Raw genomic sequence first — 12,405 nt, 5'->3', positions numbered from 1 at the left:
GGCACCTCCGACAGTGCAGCATTCCCCCAGTATAGTCATCGCAGCCCCAGGACATTGCTGCAGCAAAGCAGCGTCCTCAACCCAAACATCTTCAGCTGCTTCATCAATGACATTCTCTCTGTCATAAGGTCAGAAGTGTAATCTATTTTCTGGTGACTTCACAGGGTTCAGTTCCATTCACAACTCCTCCAATAATGAAGCAATCCATGCCAACCTATAACAGGACCTGGACAAAGTCCAGGCTGACAAGTGGCAGATAACAATCACTATCACGCAAGTGCCAGGTAATGAACATCAGGACAGTTAGAAAATCATAACACAGTCAAGCAGAGTCAGCATGGCTTTATGAAAGGGAAATCATGTTTGACAAATTTGCTGAAGTTCTTTGAGGATGTAACGAGCAGGGTGGATAAAGGGGAACCAGTAGATGTCATGTATTTGAATTTCCAGAAGGCATTCGATAAGTGCCACATAAAAGGTTACTGCACAAGATAAGAGCTCATGGGGTTGAGGGTAATATATTAGCATGGATAGAGGATTAGCTAACTAACAGAAAACAGAGAGTCGGGATTAATGGGTCATTTTCCGGTTGGCAAACTGTAACTAGTGGGGTACCACAGGGATCAGTGCTGGGGCCTCAACTATTTACAATCTATATTAATGACTTGGATGAAGGGACTGAGTGTAATGTAGCCAAATTTGCTGATGATACAAAGATAGGTGGGAAAGCAAGTTGTGAAGAGGACACAAAGGGGGTGATTTTCATTCAGAAGTCGGGAAGGAGGCGGGACTACAACTTTCGGGGTTGTAGTCCCACTTCCATCGAAATGCGGCCAATCCACACGATTTTAACTTGATTGACCAGCAGGCCAATTAAGGGCCACCCGGCAACAGGTGACGTCACAGACTGCAATTTCATCTGTCAAGACATTTTGACAGATGAAATATCAGTGTTTCACAGCTGTTTGAAGCTGTCAAACACTGACAGTCTTACTTCTAACATGAGTCCTTCTCCACAGACTCAGTTAGAAATCTCTCCTGCACAGTAAGCTGAAGGCTGTCACTTTGACAGATTGCAACCATTCTGCTTTCTATGCCGGTGAGATGAGGGACTCCCTGAACCTAAAGGAAGGAAGGTTGAAAAGGTAAGAAACTGTATGTAAAACTTATTTAATCACTTTAGACACACCAAACACACTTACCTTTGCACTCAAGAACACATCACTCACCTGAACACCGACATCTCAACCCCTCCAAGCCCTTCAACCCGACGGCCCGACTCCTCCAACTTGCTGTGGTTTGGAGCCGTCGGGTTTCCCACAGTTCAAGCTTAAAAATAGGGATTAGGTTAAATACTACCTGTTAACAGGCAGTTAATTGGCACTAATCCCTTCCCGCCTCGGGTAGGCGGGTCCCAGTGCGGGGCGGGTACCCGCCTCCTTTGAATTTGGCATGGAGGCGGGTTGGGGGCGGGACCCCCGATTTCGGAAATTTAACCCCCCCGCACGCCTCCAATCCCGACTCCACGGCTCAATGAAAATCGAGGCCAAAGAATCTGCAAAGGGATATAGATAGGCTAAGTGATTGGAAACAAATTGGCAGATGGAGTATAATGTGTAGGAAAAATAAAAAAGCAAATTATTATTTAAATGGAGAGAGATTACAAAATGCTACGGTACAGAGGGATCTGGGGGTCCTTGTACATGAAACACAAAAAGCTAGCATGCAGGTACAGCAAGTAATTAGGAAGGCAAATGGAATGTTGGCCTTTATTGCAAAGGGAATGGAGTATAAAAGTAGGGAAGTCCTGTTACAACTGTACAGGGCGTTGGTGAGACCACACCTGGAGTACTGTGTACAGTTTTGGTCTCCTTATTTAAGGAGGGATATACTTGCATTGGAGGCAGTTCAGAGAAGGTTCACTAGGTTGATTCCTGAGATGAAGGGGTTGTCTTATGATGAAAGGTTGAGCACGTTGGGCCTATACTCATTGGAGTTTAGAAGAATGAGAGGTGATCTTACTGAAACATAAGATGCTGAGGAGGCTGGACAAGGTAGATACAGAGAGGATGTTTCCCCTCGTGGGGGAATCTAGAACTATGGGGCATAGTTTCAGAATAAGGGGTCACCCACTTCAATCGGAAATGAGGAGGAATTTCTTCTCTCAGAGGGTCATGAATCTGTGGAATTCTCTACCCCAGAGAGCAATGGAGGCTGAGTCATTGAATATATTTAAGGTGTAGACAGATTTTTGAATGATAAGGGAGTCAAGGGGTATGGGGAGCGGGCAGGGACGTGGAGTTGAGGCCAAGATCCGATCAGCCATGATCTTATTGAATGGCAGAGCAGGCTCGAGGGGCCAAATGCCCTACTCCTGCTCCTATTTCTTATGTTCTTATGTTCTTGTCTCCAACAAGAAAAGATCCAACCACCTGTCCTGGCCTTCAACAGCACCACCATCACCAAGTCCATCATATCAACATCCTCGGGGTCACTAATGACCAAAAGTTTAATTGAACCAGATACATCAACACTTTGCCTGCAAGAGCAGGGCAAAGGCTGGGTGCGCTGCGAAAAGTGGCTCACCTCCTGATCCCAAAAAACCCTCTCCATTATCTGTAAGGCCCATCAGGAGTGTGATGGAATTCTCACCACTCATCTGGATGGCTGAAATTACAACACTAAAGAAGCTCAACAGCATGCAGGACAGCATGCGTGGCCCTGCCACTAGATTCAATATCCACCCTCTACACAGGTGGATTAGCATTTGAAATAGAAAGATAGGTTAAATATTTATTTTCTCTTTCAGATCTTGACTGAAGTGCTATGCAATTCCTGCATTTTCTGCCTTTATTTCAGGTTTCTAGCATTCGTGATTTTTAAAATCCTGCAGCCAGTTGCTACCAGCGAATTGATTTTTTTAAGAAAGAAAATAGATTGTAAATAGTTAGTGCAACAGATGAAAGCACTCTAATTTTTACTGACATTAATATTTTTCGGATAGGTATGATAGGTTCCTTGTTAAATAAAAACTTACATAGAGTTTCATCGTTCGCCAGGCGGCGGAAGCAGTGACAGACCTGGGCGACCTGACAGAGGTCCTGGTGTGGTAACAGGGTGAAAACACTAATCCAGATCTCATCAGGCAGATAAAGCCATAATGAATGGTCATCGTCTCCTCTACAAATCTAGTTCAAGATAAAACAAACGGAAGATCAGGATCCAGTGCTTTTACTTATGTTCATGCACAGTGAAAACATATAGTACCATCTAGTGGACAACTGACACAGATGCTTTCTGTGATAGCAATGTATAAAGAAAGAACTAGGACAGTTTGACCTAGTTTTCCAAGAAAATGATGTTGTTTGACAGAAGCTCAAATTGCAAAGAATGCATGTACGTAGAAATAGTATCTCATGTGATGTTATCGCTGCAAGGACTCTTTTAAGGTTTTTATTCATGGCTGACCTATTTTCACATTAGTACTGTTCAATAAAGCAGATTGTTGACATGGGTTGCCCTTCTGTGAGGAAAGTTATCAATGTAACACCTCTTCCTTTTAGGTTATATGCTCCCCTTTTCCTCCACACCATGTACCACCTAAAGCCAAAACAAGAAGCAAGAAATCTGCTGCTAGGTTTCCATTAATGTTTCTCTGCAACCAGCCATTAAGAATGGTTGATCCAAGGAGGACTCTCACCCATTCTCCCTTTAGGGAGTCATCTGGCTTATGCTTGGTGCTTTCCGCAACAGCAGAGCTAAGATTGGGAATTTGTCAGTGTGAGAGATATATAATGGCTTCCCAGTAAAATTGGAGCTCTCAGCCTATATCTTATTATTACATTGTGGCTGGCAGAGGGACTGCACAATCAACTTAACCAGTTAATAAAATAACCAGGATTCCTATCTTTACTTCCTCTTTGCTCCCCAGCCAATTTTTTCTCCTTTCCTGAAGACATTAGGGGTAAAATTGGACATGAAAGGGGACGCAAAACAGGCGCTAGCGCATTGGTCACCTATTCGACACTCTGCCCAATATTCACTTCCATTGATTTCAATAGGACGGAATAGTTGGCGTGTCATATAACAGTCGGCAAATGCGATTCTGCCTGTTTTGTTTCCCCATCCATATCCAATTTCACCCCATTGACTGCTTGCTGGTTCCATAACCACTGGGCACTATCCAATACCTCACCCAAGTGGTCATACTTCATGTGCCAGCCGTCAGTGAGTGTCGAGAGGCTATTCAAACACAGGGAGCATTATAACCAAGCCCAATCCAATCTTTTAAAAAATAAAGACTTGCATTTACATAGTGCCTTTCATGACCACAGGCCATCCCAATGCGTTTTACAGCCAATGAAGTACTTTTGGAGTGTAGTCACTATTGTAATGCGTTTCCTACATTACAGCAGTGACTACACTTCAAAAGTACTTCATTCACTGTAAAGCGCTTTGGGATGTCCTGAGGTCGTGAAAGGCGCTATATAAATGCAAGTCTTTCTTTCTTTTTCTTTTTGAACCTCAGATCTTCATGGCTCAGTCACTTCCTTAACCAGCGGAACATAAACAAGGAGAAAATACTTGCCAGTTTGTCACAGGGCTGGAAGGCCTTGTTCAAATATTCAGAGGTTTTCCCTAAAAACAAAACAGTACATTTCACAGTATGTTGTAATCCATAAAATATAGCAGTGCAAGAAAATAGATACAGGGAACACCTCTGATCAAACTGTGAAGATTATGAAAGGTTGCAGAAAAACAGAGATAGGCTAACAAGATGGACAGACAGATAGCAGATGCAGTTTAGTGTAGAAAATGTGATGTAATACATTTTGAAAGTAAGAATCAGTAAAGAAAATACACCTTAAATTGTGAGATTGCAGAAACACAGGTTGTTATAGATGGCAGCACAAATAGATACGGTTACAAAAAAGGCAAATGGTATTGTTTGATTTCATATCTAAAGGCACAGAATACAAAAGCATGGAGATTATGTTTAATTTATACAAAACTTTAGGCTACATTTGTCATATTGTGTACAGCTTTGGGCAGGATATAAAAGCAATGGGAAAAGTGCAGCATAAATTTACTACAATGTTACAACAGATGATGGATTACAGTTATGAAGAGAAGAAATTAGGGCTGTTTTCAATGAAGCAAAGAAAGTTAAGGTAGATAGTGATGTGATTATTTTCACTAGGATGGGAAACATAGGACACAAAGATAATCACAGAAATAATCAAAGGGGAGATTAGAAAAATAAACTACACAGTGGATGATTATAATATGGAAATCTCTGCCTCAATTCATTGTTGAAGCGGAGTCCAAAGTGAATTAGTTGCTTAAAAAGGAGGAACATTATAAGGCATGGAAAGTAAGCAGAAGACTTGGATTAGACTATGTGGCTCATGCAGAGAAAAACACTGGGGCATGCTTAATGGTAAATGGTCTGTCTCTGTGCTGTAAAATTCAATCATTCTGTAACGCCAAACATAGTGTGATGGGCTTAAACCTTCTGTTTACAACTCATGAAAACAAACCACAGTTAAAATTAGATCACGGAGTCATAATTTTCTATTTAAAACCACAACGAAGACTGGGTGGCACACTGGATTAGCACACTACTCTTTCATCATTGTTTTCTGAGGTTTCGGCAGAGAATGCCTTAGGACAGAGTGCCCAAGTTATAAAAGCTCCCTCAGTCTCCCTTTATATTTGCCACCTATTCAGTAACCCCAAGGATCACAGGAAGTTTATATCCGTGCTGATTTTGAGCTGCAAATATGGATACTGAAACCGAATTATTGACTATTAATGTAAAACATGCATAATTGGCATGTATGCAGAACCAAGTGTTATGCAGTTTCTACGAAATCATATGGGGGTTGAAATGGGCACGGGTTTGCAATGCACGATCGGCCCGCACCTGTTCAAAGCAGTGCAGGCAGCACGCAAAATTCGTGCTGTCTGCTTATTAGCATGATTGTAGCGCTGAGCCCAGCATTAAACGTGCTGCTGGTTGGCTCAGCGCTCAACAGGGAGACCAATATCGGGTGCAGTCTGCTGTCCAATTAAAGTTTGCCTGCAGAATGAAAGTCTCTCTGCACTTCTTAAAGGGGAGGTGCTTTGTTGCAGAAGTATCTCATTGTCACTGTAGCTGCAGCAATGGCACAACAGGGAGGGAAAGCACACTTAGCTTCTCTGATGCAGCACTGGAGACCTTGGTTCAGGAGGTATATAGAAGGAGACAGGTCCTCTACTCGCAGGGGGGCAGGAGGCCTTTGAAACACACCATCAGTAGGCAGTGGATGGACATAGTGCAAGCCGTCAGTGACACCAGTGTTGCTGCCAGGACTTGGATCCAGTGTCACAAGAAGTTTAATGACCTCACACGAGTGGCCAAGCTGAGTGAATGCATCTTCAAATGCCATATCCCACTAACTGCACCACTAGCCTCACACACTGATCAATGCACCACACCCCATCACTCACCTACCAACAATCTCTAGCAATCACGACTCATATCTCACAATCATAGTTTCACCTCACCATTACACACTTACCACTGCTGCACATCTCACACCTTACACACAATGTCAGCTATTCAACTATGACACGCACATCACCCAAATACAATGCACCACATTGAATGACACACTTCCCTTTCTCTTGCAGGCCAAGCACGGTTGCACAACCTTACTGCACTGGAGGAGACTGTGCTGGAGATAATTGAAGGGGCCGTCACTGAGGTTGTGGCGCGATGAGGTTGAAAGCATTGATGATGACAGAATGCTCATACCTAATCCTTCTTCTCACATCCCGCTTCCCCCTCATCACACAATCTCTTCTCACTTACAAGCTGCTGATGCTGCAAGTGTGACATCTTGCTTTCCCCACTCCCCTCACCACAACCCGACCCTTGTGCCTTTCTCCTTTCAGATACCCAAGAACTGCCAGAAGCCCAGCCAGTGCACAAAAAACTAGAGGAGATTGATGGAGAAGAAGAGGCAACGTCACTTGATCTGACACTCCCAGGCACCAGCTCAGAACATGGCACTGTGCGAACTTTAGAGGGTAATATAGAGGCAGGATCTGCACGTGGTGAGTCACTGGGCACGAGTGGGCTGCAGCAAGGCCAGGGGAAAGGGTAGTGCAGGTGCCAGCTTCCCGGAGGGCAAGTTTGCACACGAGTTCTGCTGCACAGGACTCAGATGAAGACTTCGATATGGCTGCCTTCAGAGGAAGGGTGATGGGTATGCACTCAGAAATGCTTGGTGCAGTGGCAGGCCTGTAGAAAGCCTCTTGTCACTGTCAAGGAGCATGGAAGAGTCCGGCTCCAACATTGCACGGGGCTTTGCACGGAGCTTGGAGCCCAGGATTTCCAGGATGGAAGTGATGGGCAACTCCAATAGAGCACGTGTGGACCCAACCATGATGCAGGGTCTGATGGCAGAAGTCGCAGCTTCCATTGCAGCACAAGCGGAAGTGACCCAACGCCTGAGCGTTGCAGTGGAAGCCCAGACTACTCTCATGCAATCTCAGCTTGCTGCTACGCAAGCTCAGACTGCTGACATCATGGCTGGGTTTATGAGTGTGGAAAGGGGCTTGCAGGGTCTCACAATAGTCCAGCAATATGTGCTCCAACAGATGGCTAGGATTGCTGAGGCACCTCCCGGGGGAGTGGCAGTGGCTCTGTGGAGCAAGAACCTGCTGTCCTCTTTCAGGATGACAGCATTTGTACTCCCACCCTGCCACTCTGTCAGAGCCATTACAATTGCCTGTCAGTCAGCCAGCCCAAACTGCTGCCACCCATGCCGAGGTGGTGCAGTCTACAGCCAGGCCTTCTAGGCCGAGAGCTGCTCGAGGTCATCCTGCAAGGTCATCTGCAGTGTCCCCCACTGAAAGTCAGCAGCCTTCCACCAGCCATGCTGCAGCCACTGGGATAGCACTTCGTAGAAGCACTAGAATAGGCAAAGGAACACAAAAGGCAGACACTAAGGGAATGCACAAGGGTAATTAGTTGACTTTGTTATGTTAGATTCAAAATAATCATTTATAAATTATGTTTGGAATGTTTGTTTTGTGGTGGCTTTCATTTCAGCTTTCTGCCGAAGAGGCCGCTGTGAAGTTCCGTGACAGAGGGATGGTAAGGTGGGGAAGTGTTAAGCACAATGTTCCCTTTCATTTTTTGGGGGCGCGCGGCCCCTTTAAGGGGTTGCGCGCCATATTCAAAATACTGCAACTGTGCAGTTTAGCCCATTGAAAGGCCGGTGAACCAGCTGCACAGAAGTCCAGAGCGCAGCGCGACCACGCAGCTTAAAGGGAATATTGGTCGAGCAACGAGGATCTGGGGTTTCATTCATGGAACCAGAGTCTGATGATGCGCTCCCAGACAGCTCATCCAGAGCGAGGATTTGCTGCCTGCCTTCTCCCTTCCTCTTCCTCCTCCTCCTCTTCTTCCTCCTGAGATGGTCGCGGAACCTGTGGTGGCAAAAGCTGAGCCCTCATGATGGCCAAGTTGTGGAGGATGCAGGAGACCACCACAAAATGGGACACCCGCTCTGGCATTTACTGGAGGGCTCCTCCCGAGCGGTCAAGGCAGCAGAACCGTTGCTTCAGCACCCCGATGGTCAGCTCAATGCTATTCCTCGTGGCAGCATGGCTGTCATTATATGATTGCTGGCCACGAGTGGTGGGGTTGCTGAGGGAAGTCATCAGCCAGGTGTAGAGTGGATAGCCCTTGTCCCTGAGCAGCCACCCTCGGGTTTAACGTGATGGCTGGAAGATTGCTGGCACACTGGACTGGTGCATGATGAAGACATCATGACTGCTGCCAGGATACCGGTTATTTACCATCATGTTGTGCTGGCCGTGGTCACACAACAACTGCACATTAAGAGAGTGGTTGCGGTTATGGTACATCTCAGGATTGACATGCGGCGCCCACAAAGCCACGTGTGCACAGTCGATAGCGGCTGCAAAATGCGGAAGCCCAATATCCTGGCAAAGCCACTTGTGTGCTATTTCTGCCAATGAAGTCCCTTTTCCTGAAGTACAGAGCCTCTGTGACTTCCCAGATGCAGCGATGGATGGCGAACTAGGAGGTGTTAGCTCTGACGCCTGCTCCAGCCTGGAAGGATCCGATGGCGAAAAAATTGAGGTCCCCGGTGACCTGGCGGGCCACTGGCAGCACCATCATCGCCCTGCTCTGAGGCTGCAGGTCTGGTTCCAGGAGGTGGCAGAATTCTGTGACCACCTCCTTGGTGAAGCAAAGCCTCCGAATGCACTGCTCCTGGCTTAAGTGCAGGTAGGAGAAGTGCTCCCTGACGATCATAGGTGGGTAAGGCCTCCTGCTGGGTGCTCTCTGTTGTGTCGGTACCTTTCTACCTAGACACAGTTAGAACTCAGAACCCAGAGATTCAAACATGAAGTGCTTTATTCAGGAAGGAAAGGAAAGTTCTGGAGAGTTCCGAACAAAGAGAGCTAAACTTAACCAAGAGAACACCCAACCATTTATCTGCTGTGACATTGCCACCACAGGTGGGAGGAGAACACACAATACATAACATATTCCTCCCCTCTTAAATGAAAGGTCCACATTATTCCTCAACAGGTAAGTTACTTTCAATGCACTCAACTAACCAAGGGTAGAGGTAGACTGCCTCAAACCCTGACTTTACCCTGGGGTTTATTCTGCCCCAGTCTTGTGGGTAAGTCACTAAGCCTACAGTTCCAAGCGTCTTGGAGGCCACCGCTCTCTGACAGGATACCGGCAGTCATCGCTGGCTTCCACAGCAGTAGGCATTGACACAGGCCTAGATAGAGAAGGTGCCTGTGTCAGTCGAAAGTCAGGAGTTTGCACAGGTGGAACAGTCTCTATGACTTCCTGTGTTGGAGAAGAGCACTGTGGCAAGGGATGCTGGTTTGCGGTATCATCCGGAAACAGTTCAGGCCAACCAGCTGTTGGAGCCTCTGTGGCTGTCTCTGCTCCTAGCAACAGTTGATCTGTGTGTCTTCTCCAGATGACGTCTTCACCAGTCTCAACCGTGTAAGACACAGGGCCCGTCTGCGCGATCACCGTAGCAGGAACCCATTTCGGTCCAGTGCTGTAGTTTCGAGCTAGGACGTGCTCTCCAGGGTGAAACCGTCTCTCCTTGGCTCTTTTCTCTCTCTTTTCAACTTGAGCTTGTTGTTGACAATGGACAACCTGTTCTGCCCTTGGAGGTTTGAGTAAGTCAAAACTTGTCCGCAACTGCCTCTTCATCATGAGCGAAGCGGGGGAAGTTTTGGTTGTGGCATGCGTCTTGTTCCTGTAGGACAACAGGAAGCTGTTCAGACGTTGGTGGATTGAGCCCTGACCTTGCGATGCCTTCAAGGCGTGCTTCAAAGTTTGCACGAACCTTTCTGCCAGGCCGTTAGTAGTGGGATGATAGGGCGCAGACCTGATGTGTTGGACACCATTCACATGCAGGAAGGTTGCAAACTCCTGTGATACAAATTATGGACCGTTGTCACTTACGAGTTGTTCCGGTGAGCCATAACGGCTGAACATCTCACCAAGTTTCTCAATTGTTTTCTCTGCCGTGGTAGACCTCATCACAGCGACCTCCGGCCACTTGCTATGAGCGTCCACAACCACCATAAACATCTCTTCGAAAGGACCGGCGAAGTCCATATGTACTCACTGCCACACTTCTGCAGGCCAATCCCAGGGGTGTAGGGTTGCCAGCTGTGGAACATTCCAGACCCTTTGACATGGGGAACATGTTTTGGCTTTCTCCTCAATATTTCCATCGAGACCTGGCCACCAGAAGTAGCTTCTTGCCATTTCCTTCATCCGAACCATCCTACTGTGGCCTGTATGAAGTTGTTGCAGTATAGGTTCCCTCAGAGGTGGCGGAATGATGACACGGCGTCCCCAAAGAAGACAACCTGCCTGGACAGAGAGCTCATTTCTTTTTGAAACGTAAGGTTTCAAACTAGGAGAATCTCCTATAGCTCTCCCTCGAATGACATCGTCCATTACCTCAGACAGGACTGGATCATTGCGGGTGTACCTTCGCACCTGAACTGCCGTGACAGGTGCTCCCTCCACTTGTCTAAAGTAGAAGATGTCTATCTGACGAGGCTCTGGGGGAGTAACAGGCAAGGGTAGCCTTGAGAATCCGCCTGCGTTGCCGTGCAAGTCTGATTTGCGATATTTGATGTCGTATGTGTGTCCTGACAACAGTAAAGCCCACCTTTGCATCCTGCTTGCAGCAAGAGACGGAAGTGTGGGGCCCGAAGATTGAAGTCAATGGACGGTGGTCCGTCAGGAGTGTGAACCTTCTCCCAAACAGGTACTGATGAAATTTTCGAATTCCAAAAACGATTCCCAAGGCCTCGCGCTCAATCTGTGCATAGTTACTCTCGGCCTTGTTCAAGGTGCGTGATGCGAAGGCGATAGGTTTCTCTTCACCAGAAGGCATGATGTGGGATATGACTGCTCCCACACCATATGGTGACGCATCACATGCTAGCTGCACGGGTAGCTTTGGGTCGAAGTGTGTCAGGACCTCCGATTTCAGCAATGCTTTCTTTGCTTGGGCGAAAGCTTCGTTGCACAGTTCAGTCCATTTCCATGTTTTGCCTTGACATAGCAACTGATGTAACGGCTTCAGCAATGTTGCTAAGTCTGGAATAAACTTCCCATAGTAGTTAAGTAGCCCCAGAAATGAACGTAACTGGCTCACATTCTGGGGTGCTGGGGCCTCCACGATTGCCTTGACTTTTGACGGCGCCTTATGCAGGCCAGTAGCATCAATCACATGCCCCAGGTACTCAACTGAAGACTGAAAGAATTCACATTTGTCTTTACGAACTCTGAGTCCGTACTCTTTCATTCGTTGTAGTGTCGCATCCAAGTTCAGAACATGATCCTCCTCATTTGTCCCAGTGACAAGGATGTCGTCCAGGTAGCACTGGACTCCTGGCAGTCCACTCAAAATCTGATCCATTGCCCTTTGGAATAGAGCAGGGGCCGACGTAATTCCAAACGGAAGGCGGCAGTACCTGTATAGCCCCTTGTGCGTCACAATTGTCAGCAGCTCCTTTGATTTGTCATCGACATGCATTTGTAGATAAGCCTGGCATAAGTCTATTTTGCTGAACTTTTGCCCTCCGGCCAGGCCCGTAAAAAGATCATCAATGAGGGGAAGAGGGTACTGTTCCGCAGACAGCGCCGGGTTAATAGTCACTTTAAAATCCCCGCAGATTCGAACAGATCCATCCTTTTTCAGGACAGGAACAATGGGTGTGGCCCATTTGCTCATGCTCACAGGCTCCAGGACTCCATTCTCGACTAAGGCCTCCAAGTTAGCCTCAACTTTTGGCCTAATTGCATAGGGTACAGGTCGGGCTTTGTGA

At 46.8% G+C, this 12,405-nt stretch overlaps 1 protein-coding gene across 1 annotated transcript in view; it reads right to left on the bottom strand.

The window, feature by feature from the left end:
• The window catches only part of LOC147124355 (uncharacterized), a 347,592-nt gene that overhangs the window by 240,995 nt on the left and 94,192 nt on the right, over positions 1-12,405 (bottom strand). The window contains exons 6-7 of the mRNA XM_085985501.1: positions 4,589-4,638; positions 3,038-3,188 (exon numbers count right to left, since the gene is read on the bottom strand). Of these exons, the coding sequence (XP_085841627.1) occupies positions 3,038-3,188; positions 4,589-4,638 (201 nt within the window). The remainder of the gene's footprint in view (positions 1-3,037; positions 3,189-4,588; positions 4,639-12,405) is intronic.

The sequence above is a fragment of the Somniosus microcephalus genome, chromosome 1 (genome assembly GCF_052327205.1).
Source record: "Somniosus microcephalus isolate GS21.2 chromosome 1, FLI_Smic_1.0, whole genome shotgun sequence".
Taxonomy (NCBI): Eukaryota; Metazoa; Chordata; class Chondrichthyes; order Squaliformes; family Somniosidae; genus Somniosus; species Somniosus microcephalus.
Note: the sequence above shows the minus strand (reverse complement) of the source record. Positions and strands in the feature narration are given on the sequence as shown.